The sequence below is a fragment of the Mya arenaria genome, chromosome 5, assembly GCF_026914265.1.
Source record: "Mya arenaria isolate MELC-2E11 chromosome 5, ASM2691426v1".
NCBI classification, from domain to species: Eukaryota; Metazoa; Mollusca; class Bivalvia; order Myida; family Myidae; genus Mya; species Mya arenaria.
The window spans coordinates 73,641,781-73,660,957 of NC_069126.1; the positions used below are offsets into that span (position 1 = coordinate 73,641,781).

General features: G+C 35.9%; 1 protein-coding gene across 1 annotated transcript in view; it reads right to left on the minus strand.

Moving 5' to 3' along the window:
• LOC128235945 (cubilin-like) overlaps window positions 1-19,177 on the minus strand; it is a 103,844-nt gene that overhangs the window by 44,440 nt on the left and 40,227 nt on the right. Inside the window, exons 30-37 of the mRNA XM_052950732.1 lie at window positions 18,947-19,128; window positions 17,926-18,085; window positions 16,714-16,895; window positions 15,529-15,697; window positions 7,743-7,924; window positions 6,212-6,374; window positions 5,554-5,679; window positions 4,155-4,394 (exon numbers count right to left, since the gene is read on the minus strand). Of these exons, the coding sequence (XP_052806692.1) occupies window positions 4,155-4,394; window positions 5,554-5,679; window positions 6,212-6,374; window positions 7,743-7,924; window positions 15,529-15,697; window positions 16,714-16,895; window positions 17,926-18,085; window positions 18,947-19,128 (1,404 nt within the window). The remainder of the gene's footprint in view (window positions 1-4,154; window positions 4,395-5,553; window positions 5,680-6,211; window positions 6,375-7,742; window positions 7,925-15,528; window positions 15,698-16,713; window positions 16,896-17,925; window positions 18,086-18,946; window positions 19,129-19,177) is intronic.

The following is a 19,177-nucleotide window of genomic DNA, read 5'->3' on the forward strand; positions in this document are numbered from 1 at the left end:
TGGCTACTTTAGTTTAATACCATGAACACTATCAGGTGACAATGTAATCATTTCAGTTCACCTTTACTTGTAATTGAAACTTGTTTTAGTAAGGTATCATATGGTTTATTTAGAACTTTGTAGTATATATGTACATATATGTGAGTTTTCAACTGACAAAGGTTAAATCTTGTCTTTTTCAGTCATACTGTACCATTTGATGCCAAGCGTACAATGAAAATTGACAACAAAAGTGTCATGGTCTTGGTGGAAAATGCCTTGCTCTTCATTGACCTCTGTTTAATAATGGTATGGAAAAGGGAATTAAATTCTAATGTTGGTTTATGAATAACAATGGGTTTTTTTTAAAAAGACAATAATTTTCATAAAATATCCAACTATTTCAGTTGAAAAATGGGAATGTAAATTATGTGTTTCTTGTTGTTTAACTATTAAAAGGCGTTTTCATAAATGCATTATATTGTGCTGTATTAAACACTATTTTATAACTTTTTGTCTTTTTCAGGACACTGAAAAATCACAAGGTTTAGAATATGCTCACAGTCAGTCTTCAAGATACTCACCTTAAAGGTTCCAGTGTGTTTTAGGAGACTTTGTCAGAACAGTACTTCATACCTATATTCACTGGAGATACCAGACCAAGCAGATAACTACAGATATATTGACACAGAACCTGAAATTAATTGCATATCCCAACACAACATAAAACTTTTAACTGTTAAATAGGCAGTGAGGCATTTGTGTGTAACTTTCATTATTTGAAATGAAATTTCTTATTTATTTTTTAAGTTTGACTTTGCCTTTAAAAGCCATTAGCATTAGATTTTCCAAAAATATGTATATTTTTATACAGTTTCAACTGTGATGTATATCCAGTTGTACATGTTTCCTCTAAGGATTAAAACACTTCTGAATTATATAGGAAAATCTAAATGATTCATTTATTCAAACTTATGATAATATATAAAACACACACTACCATGGTTGATCATGTAAACATTTATACTATCTTATTATAGAAATTAAGTGCATCTTTTTTGATATTTCTGAATACATTTATTTTTACTTTGACTGGCTCGTGTATAAACACAGAATGCTACATAAAGTGTATACTCCAGTGTATATCATGACATGACTGAAATAGATAATAGATAATATTTGCATGAAACTCTGAACACTTAACCACTATGACAATCTGCACCAGTTAAGATACTTTTTGTTGAATAATATGTTTTAATGAGACGAGCTTGTAAAATAGCTGTATTTCTTTTTTGTAATTTTGTGTATTTGAAGCATGTCTGCAAATGTAGATTTTATTATGTATTTTGAATGGATCTGAAATGCTGTTTATTTAACTGTTTATACAACGATTGACACAATAAAGATGGATTTATGAATTGTCTTCATACAAAAAATCCAACCAGTCAAAATTGTATTTTCGAACTATTTCCCAATACAATATAACTCTCAGTCACAGTTTTGGTGCATAAACGTATGAACTTTACTCGTTATCCGAACTAAGGCTGGTTGTTGATGATTGGAATCAGTCATCATCATCATCATCATCATCATCATCATCATCATCATTCATCATCATCATCATCATCATCATCATCATCATCATCATCATCATCATCACCACCATCATTCATCATCATCATCATCATCATTCATCATCATCATAATTATCATCATCATCATCATCATCATCATCATCATCATCATCATCATCATCATCATCATAATCATTCATCATCATCATCATCATCAATCATCATCATCATCATCATCATCATCATCATCATCATCATCATTCGTCATCATTCGTCATCATTCGTCATCATCATCATCATCATCATCATCATCATCATCATCATCATCATTCATCATCATCATCATCATAATCATCATCATCATCATCATCATCATCATTCATCATCATCATCATCATCATCATCATCATCATCCACCGCACCCACCACAACAACCACCACCACCAACCTCACTAACCTCAATCATCAGCAACATCTACATATCATCATCTCGTCATGAACATTGTCGTCATCGTCACATCATAATTAGTATCATTGCCGTCGTCACATTATCATTATTATTATCCTCATCTTAGTCGTCGTCGTCGCATAATCATTATAATACTCATAATATTCGTCTTCGTCGTCGACACATTAACACTATCGTCGTCATCGCATCATCATGATAGTGCCGTTGTCGCATTATTATTATTAAATAATCATTGCCGTTGTCGTCGCATCATCGTGACTATCATCATCAGCACCATTCTGCACGTTTGCATTTACTTTACAGAACATTCATAATACGCATACTATAATATTTCACTTATCAAAGACGAATTTAAAGAAAAATCACCAGCCTGAAAAACAACGTATTTTGTTGTTGTCCAATTTTCATTACATTTACACAAATTTTAGAATGAGCGTCGGAACCCGCCACCGCCTCCATCACAAAAAATCCCGGATGAGGATGTACTTAAGATACAAATGTAACATTAATAGCAGAATAGAGTCCGCGAGTTTGTATCATTTGTGCAAATCATTATAAAAAGGAGAGCTACATTAATTGATTCCCTTCAAGAGATTATCATTATTATTATTATTATTACTATAATTATCATTAATAAAAAAGACAGGTGCGCTCATTAGGTTAATATGACGTAACGTCATTTCACTTCAGACTGGGTCACTAGCTTTAACGCTGTGCTTTATCGTTATTTTTTACGTACCACTGGATAGCTTACGAGACGTTTCTGAAACGCCTTTATGATTATCGTTAAGTTGGTCGTTATTATTTATAAATTTACAATAATGGCAGATCGTAAATTGTATCTGAAACGCACCCATGGTCTCTTATGCAATAAGAGAGTGCTTGAACATATATTCAATGGTGAAACAGTCCCCCCCCCCCACACCGCAATTTAAAATAACATGAGCTGTCGTAAGACAGCGAGCTCCACTACGCCGCTTTGACTTAGAAGTGAATACAATAATGATGTAATATTACCAAGTTTGGTCTTTTTATGTCAAACCTAACTAAAATTATTCGATACATAAGGTCACTTTGATGCTGCCCTCCCACCAGGCCACCCAAACAATGATGCAAGTCATTCTCATAACTTGTTTTCCCTTGGTAAAAAACAGGTTAAGAATATAAAAATGTGCGTGTCAAAAGAAATTAAAAAAAAATAAAAAAAATATATATATATTCAAGGGACATAATTTGTATTTAGGGTTAAAATGGAGTTATGTGTCTTGTTGTAAGATGGTCGTAAATAATTTTGGATTTTATTAAGTGCATTGAATGAAAGGTATAGAAGTTTATATTAAAATCCCAACTTGCCCTTAACTTTTACTTGCCTAAAACTTTAACCCAAGTCAATCAGGGGCCATAACTTGTATTAAGGATATGGAGTTATGTAACCTCATTGGGTGATGGTCCTGAACAATTGTGTGAAGTGTTAAGTCAATTGAATGAAGGGTAAGTTATAATTAAATATCCCAACATGCCCTAAAACTTTAACCTAAGTTCTATAGTCAATCAGGGGCCATAATTTGTATAAAAGATAATATGGAGTTATCTAACCTCATTATGTGATGGCTCTGAACAACTGTGTGAAGTATTAAGTCAATTGAATGAATGGTATTGGAGTTTTAAGTGAAAATCCCAACTGCCCTAAAACTTTAACCTAAGTCAATCAGGGGACATAACTTGTATTAAGGATAACATGGAGTTATGTAACCTCATTGTGTGATGGTCCTAAACAACTGTGTTAAGTATTAAGTCAATTGAACGAAGTGTATAGAAGTTATTAATAAATATCCCAACCTGCCCTAAAACTTTAACCTAAGTTCCACAGTCAATCAGGGGCCATAATCTGTGTAAAGAATAATATGGAGTTATCTAGCCTCATCACGTGATGGCCCTGAACAACTGTGTGAAGTATTAAGTCAATTGAATGAAGGGTATTGGACTTATAAGTGAAAATCCCAACTTGCCCTAAAACTTTAACCGGACGCAGACGCCGGGGCAAGTAGTATAGCCCACCTATTCTTCGAATAGTCGAGCTAAAAATGGATGAAAATCTAGCAATTAATTTATATTGGCCTAAACAAGTATACCTGACGTAGCTTTTGAATAAGTTGCCCTAAATCCTGACCCTGAACGCACACTATCAGACACAAATGTTACATAGAGTGCCGACCCCTGGGATGTGACAGGAGTTGGGGAATGTTCGCCACAGTATTGACCAATCACAGGGGCTTGTTCATCTACCCCATCTTGAACGAGGACATAATCCTTTGTACAGTCATTGGAGAGCTCAAGGTCCATGTGGGTGAAGGTCAAGGTGATTCTGTCGACTGGAAGAAATAAGAAATGGTATTAAATCTTCTGGATATGAAGGCATCCTTACATTTGTACATAATTTATACATTGTAATTTCAAACTACACCCATGACAGGAGAGATAAAGGCCCAAAATGATAGGGGGTGCAATATGAAAGTATGTTATTAAGTTTATAACCAAGATTCAATCTGGCAATGGTCATATACATGTAAAAAAGACTGCAAAAAGGGTATTATTACTGTGATTAAGTGCAGAAAGGTTGAACTTAATATCTTTAAAGGTTTTTAAGTTATTAATAAAACCTTCAAAATTGTCATAATTCCAAAGTATACAAATGGCCATTAATCTGTCAATATTTATGCATTAGTTACATAACTTGTCACAAAAGAGCATATTGTTATTGTGAGTAAGTTTAGAAAGTATGAATTTGATGTTTTGCATAGCTGATTAAGTTATTATCATTTTTTTTAAACATGGACGAAAGGACAGACAGACAAGTGGACGGATGGACGGCAAGACAGACAAACAGACGGGGACATTATTAAATATTTTATCTTGTTTTTGAAGAAAGGTTAAGATAACTAATGTCAAGTCTGTTTCCTTGGTAGTCGTTACATTGTTCATTGTTCATGATAGGGGTAAAGCTAAAAAAAAGGAAAACTTTTTAGGTTTAATATTCTCCGTTTTAATTGTCATTCATAGGTCTTAAAGATTGATTCAATATACACTGATATATGACGTATATATCTGTTACTTCAGATGAGAGATACTAAGCCGATTGTACAGAAAGTCACTAGAAGTTAGCAAACGCTATCAGTATATCGCTAAATTTAACAATGATTTTAGTATTTAGCGACTTTCTAAACAATCATTCCATTGTATTTAGAGCTTTTTCTCTATTCTATGGTCAAGATCATTTTTACACAATACTATTTGATTTTTTTTGTATGTATATAAATGCCTGATAATATCCTTTACATATGAAAATAGTAAACTTTATACATATTATAGTAAAAAAAATATCAATAAACCACAGCGTACATGTAGACACAGTAACTTTGTTCAAAATCTTATTTTTTGTTTTGTTTGCAAATTTTGAATTACAGTTAACCCTGTTTTATCACCTAATAATATTTCATGACAATAGATTAACTAAGGGAGGTTACAACTTACTGGCATGTGCAGACTGGATGAGCCAAGAGCAGTTACTCTGTCGGGGGTAATTCCCTGGATAGTTTGGTGAAATTATGTCGCCTTCCAACTCTCCATCGGCATTCTCAGTTATAATGCCACCACAACCTGAGAACGTAGCGAAAATAAATAAGATAACAATAATATAACCTTTAAAAGGCCTACTTTTTTTCAAACTTAGTGGCATTTTGAGCCATGAAACATATTTTAAAGACAATCTTTAACCTATTACTTTGTCACATTACCATGCAAATACCAATAAAAGTTTTAAAACATCAAAACAGTAATACCGCAAATATTTGCTTTTAACAAAATATATCTATTATTTTTTTTAAAAGAAACAAGATCGTCATGGAGTGATCATTCAGTTTATTTCAGTCGAACAAGGGGCATAACTCAACAATTATTAAAGACAGTGTTATGGGCTTTGTTACACAGTGTACATTGTTTTTGGCAACATATGTTCTAGTTCACAGTCTTGAATATCCGGAGTAGTTTTTGAGTTCTAGCCAAGATTTTGCAAGCTGAGAATGGCTATTACAACACCTTCATTTTTTATTTTGAAAAAAAAGACAAGCTAAAATTGAGGCAGAGAATCTTTAAATTATTATTTAACTTTATACAAATCTCCTTGCTATACCTGTGGTATAGTTTGCCCTGAATCCTCGATAACTGAGACTTGCGTCGGTCCTCATGCGGATATAGAGCTGGTTACTGAGGGATCTGTATTTGGCAGGATTGGGGAGTGAGTTACCGCAGTATTTCATCAACTCTGTGGCATTTACGGAAGAGCCATCATAAACCTGAATGCATTTAAAGAATTAATCTTTGATGAAGATGCAACATAAAAAGAATATTTATTTTGGATGCCAAAAACTGGTTCGTTTTCCTCAGTTAGTTTGGGACATAACTCATCATTTACTTTAGCCTGCTGCCAACTGAAGCAAGAGTTATAGAACCTCATACCCATGTGTGTTTGTTTTATAGTGATCTTGTGTACATTCATTTTAAAGCAATGGGCAATATCAAAATTGTTCCACAATTACTCCATTTTTACTTAGAATTGTTTAGAGGGATCGTTTTTTTAGATGGTTGTGAGTGAGTACCGCATCACTAGATCAACTAGGGCATGGTGGTGCCAGGGTCATAATATACTGAACCACAGAAAATGTGAACCTTAGGTGTTCAGGAGATGAAATAAAATTGATATCTCACTGAATCATACAATTTTTCTTCTTATTTTACGCGGTTCCTGAATTCTAAATCATGTCGTGACCTTAAGGGCCTGTCATACCTAGCCGATTTTGCTCTCAGAATCTATACCAAAGCATAAGAATGGCAATTTTCGGGGATCGGTACTCATACAGCAGCGCAATGGTATCACATCGCTAAGAACGGAATACATCATCAGATCATTGGCGAAAAAATTAGCCATGGCAGGTGACAGTATAAATTTTAGAACATGCTCAAAATTTTCTGCCTTTGTACTGCTGGAGTGAGCAACAGGACTGCAAAGGCAGTACTCCAGAATGTCTTTGTTAATGTGGGTAGAGCACCAGTACAATCCCGTAGTTGGCCTCATCTTCGTGTCAGCACATCAGATCTTATGCTGTTACTACATCGGTCTTGCTAAGGCCAATGGTGATTTTTCAAGTGCTTTCCTGATGGAGTTCCACTGATTTTTCTCGCCTTTCTTACTTGTGTGCTCCTGAACTGAGTCCTTGTGAGGCACAGTGGTAGTGAGTGACAGGCCTTTTATGGAAATGATGTCATTGTTATTTTGTCCCAGCTGTGAAGAAGCTGGCATATTTGATTAGGAGAGCAAAATGGACTAATGAACTAATGTTTTAGCAGTGAATGATATCAACATGTGTTTCTAAACACTGTCATATCAATTATATCTCACAGCAAAATTTACATAAACCACCCATAAACATAAAATAGAAGTTTATACAAATTTATTTTAGCTTGAATGTCAACACAGCTGATGTGACTCACTTACCCATCCATATTCTGTGTAAAAACCTGAGTCCACTTTGACAGGAATAGAGAAATTCAATGTATTATTTGGCCTGACCAAAAGCTCATCGGATGTTTTTATTGGAATGTTTATCCCTAAATCTGAACCTTAAAAAGTCTTAAATAACCTAACTATATATTTGTAAACTCACAGCCACATAATCAAATCTGCAGACTGACCCGCCTTCCACATCAAAGTCGGTAAACTCTAGCTCGATATTGTGCCGATCATCTACGGTAACCAGCCATTCACAGTCAGTGTTGTGAGGGTAGTTGTTGGGATAATTCTTGGACACAATTGTGCCGCGTGGTGTGGTGAAATTGCCACCACAACCTGCATAATTGTGTAAATTAAGGCAATTAACATCTACATATTCAAACATTTACAACCAAACAAAATTACACTATCATTAATAGTATAAAACAATCAATTTAGTCTTTGTTTATTACCTCACAATTTATTGTTACAGACACTGATTTTATTCTAAAAAAGAAAGTGCCATTAACATTTTGTGATGACCTATTGAAATGAGTCCACTGCTGAAACATAACTTGCCATTACCAACCGATAAAACATTCCTTATCATTGTCAACTGCTATACCATTCCTTACCTTTACCCACTGCTATACCATTCCTTACCTTTACCCACTGCTATACCATTCCTTACCTTCGCCAAGTGCTATACCATTCCTTACCTTTACCCACTGCTATACCATTCCTTACCTTTACCCACTGCTATACCATTCCTTACCTTTACCCACTGCTATACCATTCCTTACCTTCGCCAAGTGCTATACTATTCCTTACCTTGCTCACTGCTATACCATTCCTTACCTTTGCCCACTGCTATACCATTCCTTACCTTTGCCCACTGCTATACCATTCCTTACCTTAACCCACTGGTATACCATTCCTTACCATTGCCCACTGGTATACCATTCCTTACCTTTACCCACTGCTATACCATTCCTTACCATTGCCCACTGCTATACCATTCCTTACCTTCGCCAAGTGCTATACCATTCCTTATCTTTGCTAACTGCTATACCATTCCTTACCTTTACCCACTGCTATACCATTCCTTACATTTACCCACTGCTATACCATTCCTTACCTTTGCACACTGCTATACCATTCCTTAACTTTGCCAACTGCTATACCATTCCTTACCTTTGCTAACTGCTATACCATTCCTTATCTTTGCACACTGCTATACCATTCCTTACCTTTGCCAACTGCTATACCATTCCTCAACTTTGCCAACTGCTATACCATTCCTTACCTTTGCCCACTGCTATACCATTCCTTAACTTTGCCAACTGCTATACCATTCCTTACCTTTGCTAACTGCTATACCATTCCTTACCTTTGCCAACTGCTATACCATTCCTTACCTTTGCCAACTGCTATACCATTCCTTACCTTTTCCAACTGCTATACCATTCCTTACCTTTGCCAACTGCTATACCATTCCTTAACTTTGCCAACTGCTATACCATTCCTTAACTTTGCCAACTGCTATACCATTCCTTACCTTTGCCCACTGCTATACCATTCCTTACCTTTGCCAACTGCTATACCATTCCTTACCTTTGCCAACTGCTATACCATTCCTTACCTTTGCCAACTGCTATACCATTCCTTACCTTTGCCAACTGCTATACCATTCCTTACCTTTGCCAACTGCTATACCATTCCTTACCTTTGCCCACTGCTATACCATTCCTTAACTTTGATAACTGCTATACAATTCCTTACCTTCACCCACTGCTATAACATTCCTTACCTTTGCTAACTGCTATACCACTCCTTACCTTTGCCAACTGCTATACCATTCCTTATCTGTCCTAACTGCTATACCATTCCTTACCTTTGCCAACTGCTATACCATTCCTTACCTTTGCCCACTGCTATACCATTCCTTACCTTTGCCAACTGCTAAACCTATTCATACCTTCCCCAAGTTCTTTACCATTCCTTTATATTGCCCACTGCTATACCATTCCTTACCTTTGCCAACTGCTATACCATTCCTTAACTTTGCCAACTGCTATACCATTCCTTAATTTTGCCAACTGCTATACCATTCCTTAACTTTGCCAACTGCTATACCATTCCTTACCTTTACCCACTGCTATACCATTCCTTACCTTTGCCAACTGCTATACCATTCCTTACCTTTGCCAACTGCTATACCATTCCTTACCTTTGCCCACTGCTATACCATTCCTTAACTTTGCCAACTGCTATACCATTTCCTACCATTGCCCACTGATATACCATTCCTTACCATTGCCCACTGCTATACCATTCCTTACTATTGCCCACTGATATAACATTCCTTACCATTGCCAACTGCTATACCATCTCCTATCATTGCCCACTGATATAACAATCCTTACCATTGCCCACTGCTATACCATTCCTTACCATTGCCCACTGATAAAACATTCCTTACCATTGCCCACTGCTATACCATTCCTTACCATTGCCCACTGCTATACCATTCCTTACCATTGCCCACTGATAAAACATTCCTTACCATTGCCCACTGATAAAACATTCCTTACCATTGCCCACTGCTATACCATTCCCCACTGCTATACCATCACCTACCATTGCCCACTAGTATACCATTCCTTACCATTGCCCACTGCTATACCATTTCTTACCATTGCCAACTGCTATACCATTTCCTACCATTGCCCACTGCTATATCATTTCCTACCACTGCTCACTGCTATACCATCTCCTACCATTGCCCACTGCTATACCATCTCCTACCATTGCCCACTGCTATATCATTTCCTACCATTGCCCACTGCTATACCATCTCCTACCATTGCCCACTGCTATATCATTTCCTACCACTGCTCACTGCTATACCATCTCCTACCATTGCCCACTGCTATACCATCTCATACTATGCCCACTGCTATACCATCTCCTACCATTGCCCACTGCTATACCATCTCCTACCATTGCCCACTGCTATATCATTTCCTACCACTGCTCACTGCTATACCATCACCTACCATTGCTCACTGCTATACCATCTCCTACCATTGCCCACTGCTATACCATTCCTTACCATTGCTCACAGCTATACCATCTCCTACCATTGCCCACTGCTATATCATTTCCTACCACTGCTCACTGCTATACCATCTCCTACCATTGCCCACTGCTATACCATCTCCTACCATTGCCCACTGCTATACCATTCCTTACCATTGCCCACTGCTATACCATCTCCTACCATTGCCCACTGCTATATCATTTCCTACCACTGCCTATGCTATACCATTTCTTATCGCTATACCATCTCCTACCATTGCCCACTGCTATACCATTTCCTTCCATTGCCCACTGTTATACCATTCCTTACCATTGCCCACTGATATAACATTTCCTTCCATTGCCCACTGCTATACCATTCCTTACCATTGCCCACTGATATTTTCCCAGATGACTATGTACAAGATGAATATATGCATAGAAGCAATTTAGATAAAACTGTAAATGAATATGGGAATATGATGTTAGATTTCTGTAAAATGTCAGGTTTGAGAATTTTAAATGGTAGGAGTGGATTAGATGCCAATATAGGAAAATATACTTTTGTTAATGCAGCAGGATGCAGTACTATTGACTTAGTTTTATGCTCAAAAAAGATGTTCTGTTGTGTAAAGAGTTTTAATGTGTTAGATCCAAACATTCTGTCTGATCATTGTGTTGTTAGTTTTAGCTTGGGATGTTCACAAATTTGTGGTAATAATAGTCTTTGTAATGAAGATGTGAAAATTGATGATACAGTTGATAATATACCATATAAATACATGTGGAGTGATGACAAAAAGAATGATTATGTTAACACATTAAATAATGAAGAGACTACACATATGCTTGAAACACTGTATGATGACATTGAAAATTCACATAGTAATGATGATATTGATTCCAATTTGAAATCATTCTGTAATATTATAGAAGATATATGTTCACCTTTGTTTAAAAAATATTGTGATAATAATGTTGCACATGTATGTAGAGCAAATGATGGCTTATATTTTGATGATGGTTGTAAAAATTTAAAACACTGTTATTATAAAAATTTAAACATGTATAGAAATTATCCATGTGATGTAAATAGAAAGAATATGGTAGAATCCAGAAGCTTGTATAAGAGTACTGTGAGAAAAAAGAAATGTATGTATGATAAAATGCAGACTAAGAAATTAGAAAGTGTTAGATTATCAAATGCTAAGATGTATTGGAAAATGTTAAAAGGGTCAGTTGTTAAGGAAGAATGTGGTAATTTGTCAAATGCAGATTTTCTACAATATTTTAAGGCTATTAATGACCCAGATTCAACATTTTATCAACCTGATGAAGATATTTTGTATTTTCATGATAGATATATGAATGAAGAATTGAATATTATGTTTGAAGAATTGAATGTACCATTTTCACATGATGATATTGTTAAGGCATGTAACCAGTTAAATAATGGTAAAGCTGCTGGGCCTGATTATCTGTTAAATGAGTTTTTTAAACATGGTAAAACTATTAATAGTAATAATTTCTTTATTGTTGTATGTACTTTGTTTAGTAAGTTGTTGAGTTGTGGATATTTTCCAGAGGCTTGGTCTGAAGGGTTAATTGTACCTTTGCATAAGAAGGGTGATAAGAATGATACAAATAATTATAGAGGTATTACATTATTAAGTTCATTTGGTAAATTGTTTACTAAAGTAATAAATAATAGATTAAATTGTTGGGCTGAAAAATATCATGTATATATTGAGGCACAGGCTGGTTTCAGAAAAAATATGGGCACAGTTGACAATATTTTTGTACTACATGGTGTTATAAATTATTTGTTAGAAAATAATAAGAGACTTTATGCAGTTTTTGTAGACTTTACTAAGGCCTTTGATTTTTTAGTGAGAGATGTCATTTGGTATAAACTTTTGAAGTTAGGAATTAGAGGAAATATGTTTAATGTTATTAAATCTATGTTTGCCACTGTTAAGTCTAGAATTAAAATGCATAATACTATTAGTAAAGATGACTTTACATGTATGCTTGGTGTTAGACAAGGAGAAAGCTTATCTCCATTCTTATTTTCTATGTATTTAAATGATATTGAAGAGTATTACATGTTAAATGGTTTTGATGGTATTGATATAGGTATGCTGAAACTGTTTCTGTTATTATATGCAGATGATATTGTTATTATGGCTGACTCTGAAGACCAGTTAAAAAAGGGTTTGTTGTTACTAGAGCAGTATTGTGATAGATGGAAATTAAGTGTTAATTCTACCAAGACTAAAGTTATGATTTTTAAAAAGGGAGGCAGGTTAAGGAAAAATATTGTTTTTTCTTATAAGGGGGTCAATTTAGAAATAGTTAAACATTTTACATATTTAGGTATTATTTTTACCTGTGGTGGTTCCTTCACCACCACCTTTGATACTTTAGCAGGACAGGCATCCAAGGCTATTTTCAAGTTAAACTCATATTTAGCTAAGTTTCCATATATGTATATTAGTAATAAGTTAGATTTGTTTGATAAATTAATCTTACCAATTTTAAATTATGGATCAGAAGTATGGGGATTAAAGGATTCTATTGTTTTAGAAAGAGTACATTTAAATTTTTGCAAAAGATTATTAGGTGTTAAAATTCAAACTCAGAATAACTTTATATATGGCGAACTTGGTAGAACTATATTGTACACTAGGAGAGTTGTTAATGTTATAAGATATTGGTTGAAAGTTATAAAATTAGATGCTCATAAATATGTTAAAGGTATGTATTCTCATATGTGTAGTTATATTGAAACAAGACCTAATTGTAAATCTTGGGCAAATGATGTGTGTTCTTTATTGCAATCTCTAGGCTTTCATTATGTATGGTTAAACCAAGGAGTTGGTGATGAAAATATGTTTATATCATTGTTAAAAACAAGACTAAATGATATGTTTATTCAGAATTGGATGTCAGAATTAAATAACTCATCTCGTGCAAGATCGTATACAATGTTTAGTAATTTTATGTTACAACCTTATCTGACAAATGTTAATATGTACAAATTTAGAAAAGACATGTGTAGATTCAGAGTTTCTTCACATAGACTGTCAATAGAGTCAGGCAGATGGCACAAACCTGACCCAATACCATATATTGATAGAAAATGTTTGTCTTGTTATGTATTAGAAGATGAATTTCATCTTATTTTAGAATGCTCATTGTATAGTGATTTAAGAAAAACTTATATTAGTAAATATTATTGGACTAGACCAAATGTACCAAAGTTTGTTGAGTTAATGCAATCGGACAATGTTAAAGTGAATAGAAATTTAGCTATGTATATACATAAGGCATTTAATGTTAGAAACCAATACCATTATTACTATGAATAATATGTGTTTTTCATGTACACAATGATCTCTCGCTGTCATATACATGTACATAATGCTATATTGTGTCTCTATTATGACATGAAACATGAATATTTATTTATATGATCATTGGTGATTTATTTGACCATTTGATTACTTACATGCATATAATTATCTATTTGTAAATGTATACTCATGGACATATTGTCTATTGTATTTGTTAATAAACTAAACTAAAACTATAACATTCCTTACCATTGCCCACTGGTATACCATTCCTTACCATTGCCCACTGCTATACCATTCCTTACCATTGCCCACTGCTATACCATTCCTTACCATTGCCCACTGCTATACCATTCCTTACCATTGCCCACTGGTATACCATTCCTTACCATTGCCCACTGCTATACCATTCCTTACCATTGCCCACTGGTATACCATTCCTTACCATTGCCCACTGCTATACCATTTCCTACCATTGCCCACTGCTATACCATTCCTTACCATTGCCCACTGCTATACCATTCCTTACCATTGCCCACTGCTATACCATTCCTTACCTTTGCCCACTGCTATACCATTCCTTACCTTTACCCACTGCTATACCATTCCTTACCTTCCCCAAGTGCTATACCATTCCTTACCTTTGCCAAGTGCTATACCATTCCTTACCTTTGCCAAGTGCTATACCATTCCTTACCTTTGCCCACTGCTATACCATTCCTTACCTTTGCCCACTGCTATACCATTCCTTACCTTTGCCCACTGCTATACCATTCCTTACCTTTGCCAAGTGCTATACCATTCCTTACCTTTGCCCACTGCTATACCATTCCTTACCTTTACCCACTGCTATACCATTCCTTACCTTTGCCAAGTGCTATACCATTCCTTACCTTTACCCACTGCTATACCATTCCTTACCTTCCCCAAGTGCTATACCATTCCTTACCTTCCCCAAGTGCTATACCATTCCTTACCTTTGCCCACTGCTATACCATTCCTTACCTTTACCCACTGCTATACCATTCCTTACCTTTGCCAAGTGCTATACCATTCCTTACCTTTACCCACTGCTATACCATTCCTTACCTTCCCCAAGTGCTATACCATTCCTTACCTTCCCCAAGTGCTATACCATTCCTTACCTTCCCCAAGTGCTATACCATTCCTTACCTTCCCCAAGTGCTATACCATTCCTTACCTTCCCCAAGTGCTATACCATTCCTTACAATTGCCCACTGCTATACCATTCCTTACCATTGCCCACTGCTATACCATTCCTTACCATTGCCCACTGCTATACCATTCCTTACCATTGCCCACTGCTATACCATCTCCTAACATTGACACTGATATAACATTCCTTACCCTCGCCAACTGCTATTTCACTTTTTATCTTGGCTCACAGCTATAACATTCTTTAGCATTGCCCACAGCTATAATATTACCAGTTCCTGAGGCTGAGACAGAACTTAAAGTACAATGTTATGTGTCAAAGGCATGCATACAGAGAATTTGCAGTACCTCCAGTAACAGTCTTGTAGGTGGCACTAAATCCATTCCCAGCAATGGAGACATCACTCTTGAAGCGCACAAACATGGTGTTTCCAGTTGAAGACAGGACCTGAGGACTGTTCTGATGGTGACAGAGCTGGGCCAGTCTTGGAGCAGTGTCATCTGGGCCGCCATAGATCTGTGCAGTAAGAGAGATAAATCCTCACTTAAATGAAAGCAATTCAAACATTGTATTTCTGGAAGAAGACAGCGTTAAATTGTAAGACACAAAGAACTTTGTATTATACAGAACAATACATGGTTGACCAGGGGCTCTGATTGATAATTCCCCCATTTTGTAAATAATCACCCTTGAGCTAAAGCAGGCAACTAACAAACAGGGTCCTAGTCACTCATACTGGGTACATTATTTGCTAATTTATTAATAATCTTTAAAGATGAGAGTGGCCTTGTTTTACAGGTTTACCCCATTCACCCAGGAGGTGATGGGTTTAAGTCCAACCAAGGACACTTTTTCTCGCCCTTATAATGTGATGGTGTGTACCTTCTTTTTTCAGTCAAAAAGGGAATAACTCTTTTTTGAAGCCATGGTTATGAGCCGTCTCCGTGGCCCAGTGGTTAAGCGTCCGCCTACGGAGCGGGAGGTCGTGGGTTCGATCCCTGGCCGCGTCATACCGAAAGACGTTAAAAACTGGTACAAGTAGCTCCCTTGCCAGGCGCTCGGCATTTAAAGGGTAGTGCTTGGAAAAGTTGTGTACTCAGTACTGGTTTAACCCAGGAAAGTTGTACCCCGTGTATCGGTGCTTTACATCGAGCACGTAAAAGAACCAAGGGGTCTCTTCGAAAAGAGCTAGGGTATTTCACCCGGACTTCCTTGTATCCATAAACTCCCTCTTCAGCGTGCTGTCCCTTCAGCAAAAAAAACCTGGACCCCGTTGGAAATAAGTGCTTTCACTTTCACGGGTTATCCTTGACCGCAAGGTCTAAAGAAATACATACAATACATGAGCCTTGGTATAAAAAATGTGTGTTTGTCCATGGGAGCATGTGTAATAAGATTTATGAAAACAGTCCTTGAATTGTTCTGAGTAATGGCCAACACACATGTTTGCACAGCTACAGAGGCGGCGACAAGGACATCCTTGATATTTTTCTTCAAAACGCAAGAACTAAAACTAAGTAATTAGGACTTACTTCCAACACATCAAACCGACAATCAGTATGAGTTTCAAGGTCGAATGTCTCAATGGTCAACTGAACATATGAACCAGTGTCGGCAACAATGGTCCATTCACACTGGCGTCGGTGAGGGTAGGGATTCGGATAGTTAGGACTAGTGAAAGATCCAGTGGGTGTACGCAGGTAGGCACCACATCCTGAAAGTGCAAAAAAATATGATAAATCCATAATGGTCATCACAATCCTACTGAAAGGTCTACTCCCACTGTCACCAGTAGGATGTGGGAATAGGGCCAGTAGGTGTATGCTAGTAGCCACCATATCCTGAAAGTAAGAAAATGAAATTTCATAAAAGTTGCCACAAACAAAGTATAAAGTCCACACCCACTGACACCTGTAGGGCATGGGAATAAGGCCAGTAGGTGTACGCAGGTTACCACCACATCCATAAAAGTTGTCACAATCAAAGTATAAAGTCCACACCCACTGTCACTGGTAGGGCATGGGAATTTGGGGCTGTTTGGCATTTTTTAAAAATCAACCCCTTTACTTACCACACTTTGTCAGTACTTAAGGCTGCCGGCAACTGTTATCCTGGTAATAAAGTTTATTTTTATAATTGTACAACTGACATGAAAATAAAAAAGGTTTATAACTCTGTCCTTGGTAAATAAGTATTTTGTATAAACAAAGAATCTATTGAATCTAAATCAACATGTATTTGATTGACTACCAGTACAGGAAGTAGATCTCGGATATTTTGTTATTTTTTTATGATTCCTTCCTGATCAACATTTGCCTAAGAGTGAACTTCAGCTCTTTGTCAATTATAAACAAACCTCATAAAGAGAAATTAAATAACATATCTTTGTTTCCTATTGTTCCCAAATATGTGTTCAAATGGTGTAAATTACAATTTCAAAGGTAATAGTTCTCGGACATTCTCTGAAAACAACGTCATAAAATATTTGGGCAATTTTTAGGTTTCATTTTTAAAAAATTCAAACAATTTATGGTAGATTTGAAGTACATCATTGCCATAAAACTTATGTTGTTTAGCAAATAATATGGGTTCTTTATAACCATGTCTTTAACTTGAGGTTCGGTGACATTTGACATGCCTTGTTTGATGCATATTCTCAAACAAGACATAATGTTGGATGAAAGTGTAACTTTTTGTTAACAATTTCATACCAATTGTTATCAATCAATCAATTATTCACTTACCATCAGTTAAATACTCCAGCCTGAATCCATTGCTGGCCACAGAGTAGTCAGACACAAAGTTAATCCACACTTTGTCCGTACTAGAAGCTAAAGGCTGCGGTAGATCAGTTCCACATAACGTTGCTAATGAACTTGACGTTGGTTGGTCACCATCATTGATCTAGAGAGGTACAATTTACTGTAGATCGTATAAATTACGAGTGGTGGTTTTGATGATATGAACTTCTTCAATAATAGTTCTGCATATATACTTTTCAATTAGTGATTTAAGTGAACAACAAGAAGTTGCTAAAAGTAGACCATCACAAATTACAAGAAAAATACTGTGGAATTTTCCATGGGACTATTCCTAAAATTGAAAAGAATTTATATAAAACAAGATGTTTGTAAAATATGTACGCTCCTCTAATGGCAGTTTATTAATCATTTCACATTAAATGTCTGTTTGGTAATTTAAGGTTATGACCAACATCACTTCCAAGTTTGAGGATAGTTGGTATAGTAATCAAACAATTCTGAATGTTGTTAAAGGAGTTGATGAGTTACAGATTCCAGTTTCACATGTATGCATCCTCCTGACAGCAGTGAATTAGTTAAATGTATGATATAAAGTTAAGAATATGGGCAATGCACATTATACTGATATACAGATAGCTGCTTAAAGGTCACTGTGACCTTGACATTTGACATGCTGATCTCAAAGTCATTAGAGGTCATCTGCAAGTCATGACAAACCTTCCTACCAATTTTAAGGAACTTAGGAGGCCCCAGTGTTCTCTAGTTATCAATATTTCAAGGTTAGGTCTACTGCCTGATCGACTAGCCAACATATGCAAAACAACACACCCCTGCTTCTTTGATGGGGGAGCATTAATATTGAACAAAAGTAAATACTAGGTTTCCATGATTTTCATTTGATTTAATCATCATTTCAAATGATTTTTGTTTGTTTCTGAAATTTTGATCAAATTGATGAACACTCTCAAATATAAGTAAAATCTCCCATATTTTTTTTACTAACCTGTAAGTAATCAAACTGGCAGTTTGAATGTGACTCAATATCAAAATGTGAGAATGAGATGTTGACAATGTTTCCCATAGTTGTGTCAATCACCCAAGTGCAGTTAAGGTTATGAGGGTAGGGGTTCGGAAAGTTGGGGCTCTCGATAACTCCACTGAAGTCTGTCAGCGTATTTGAGCACACTGTGGAAATATGTACAAGAAATGTATGTGAAATTGTACACACTTTAAA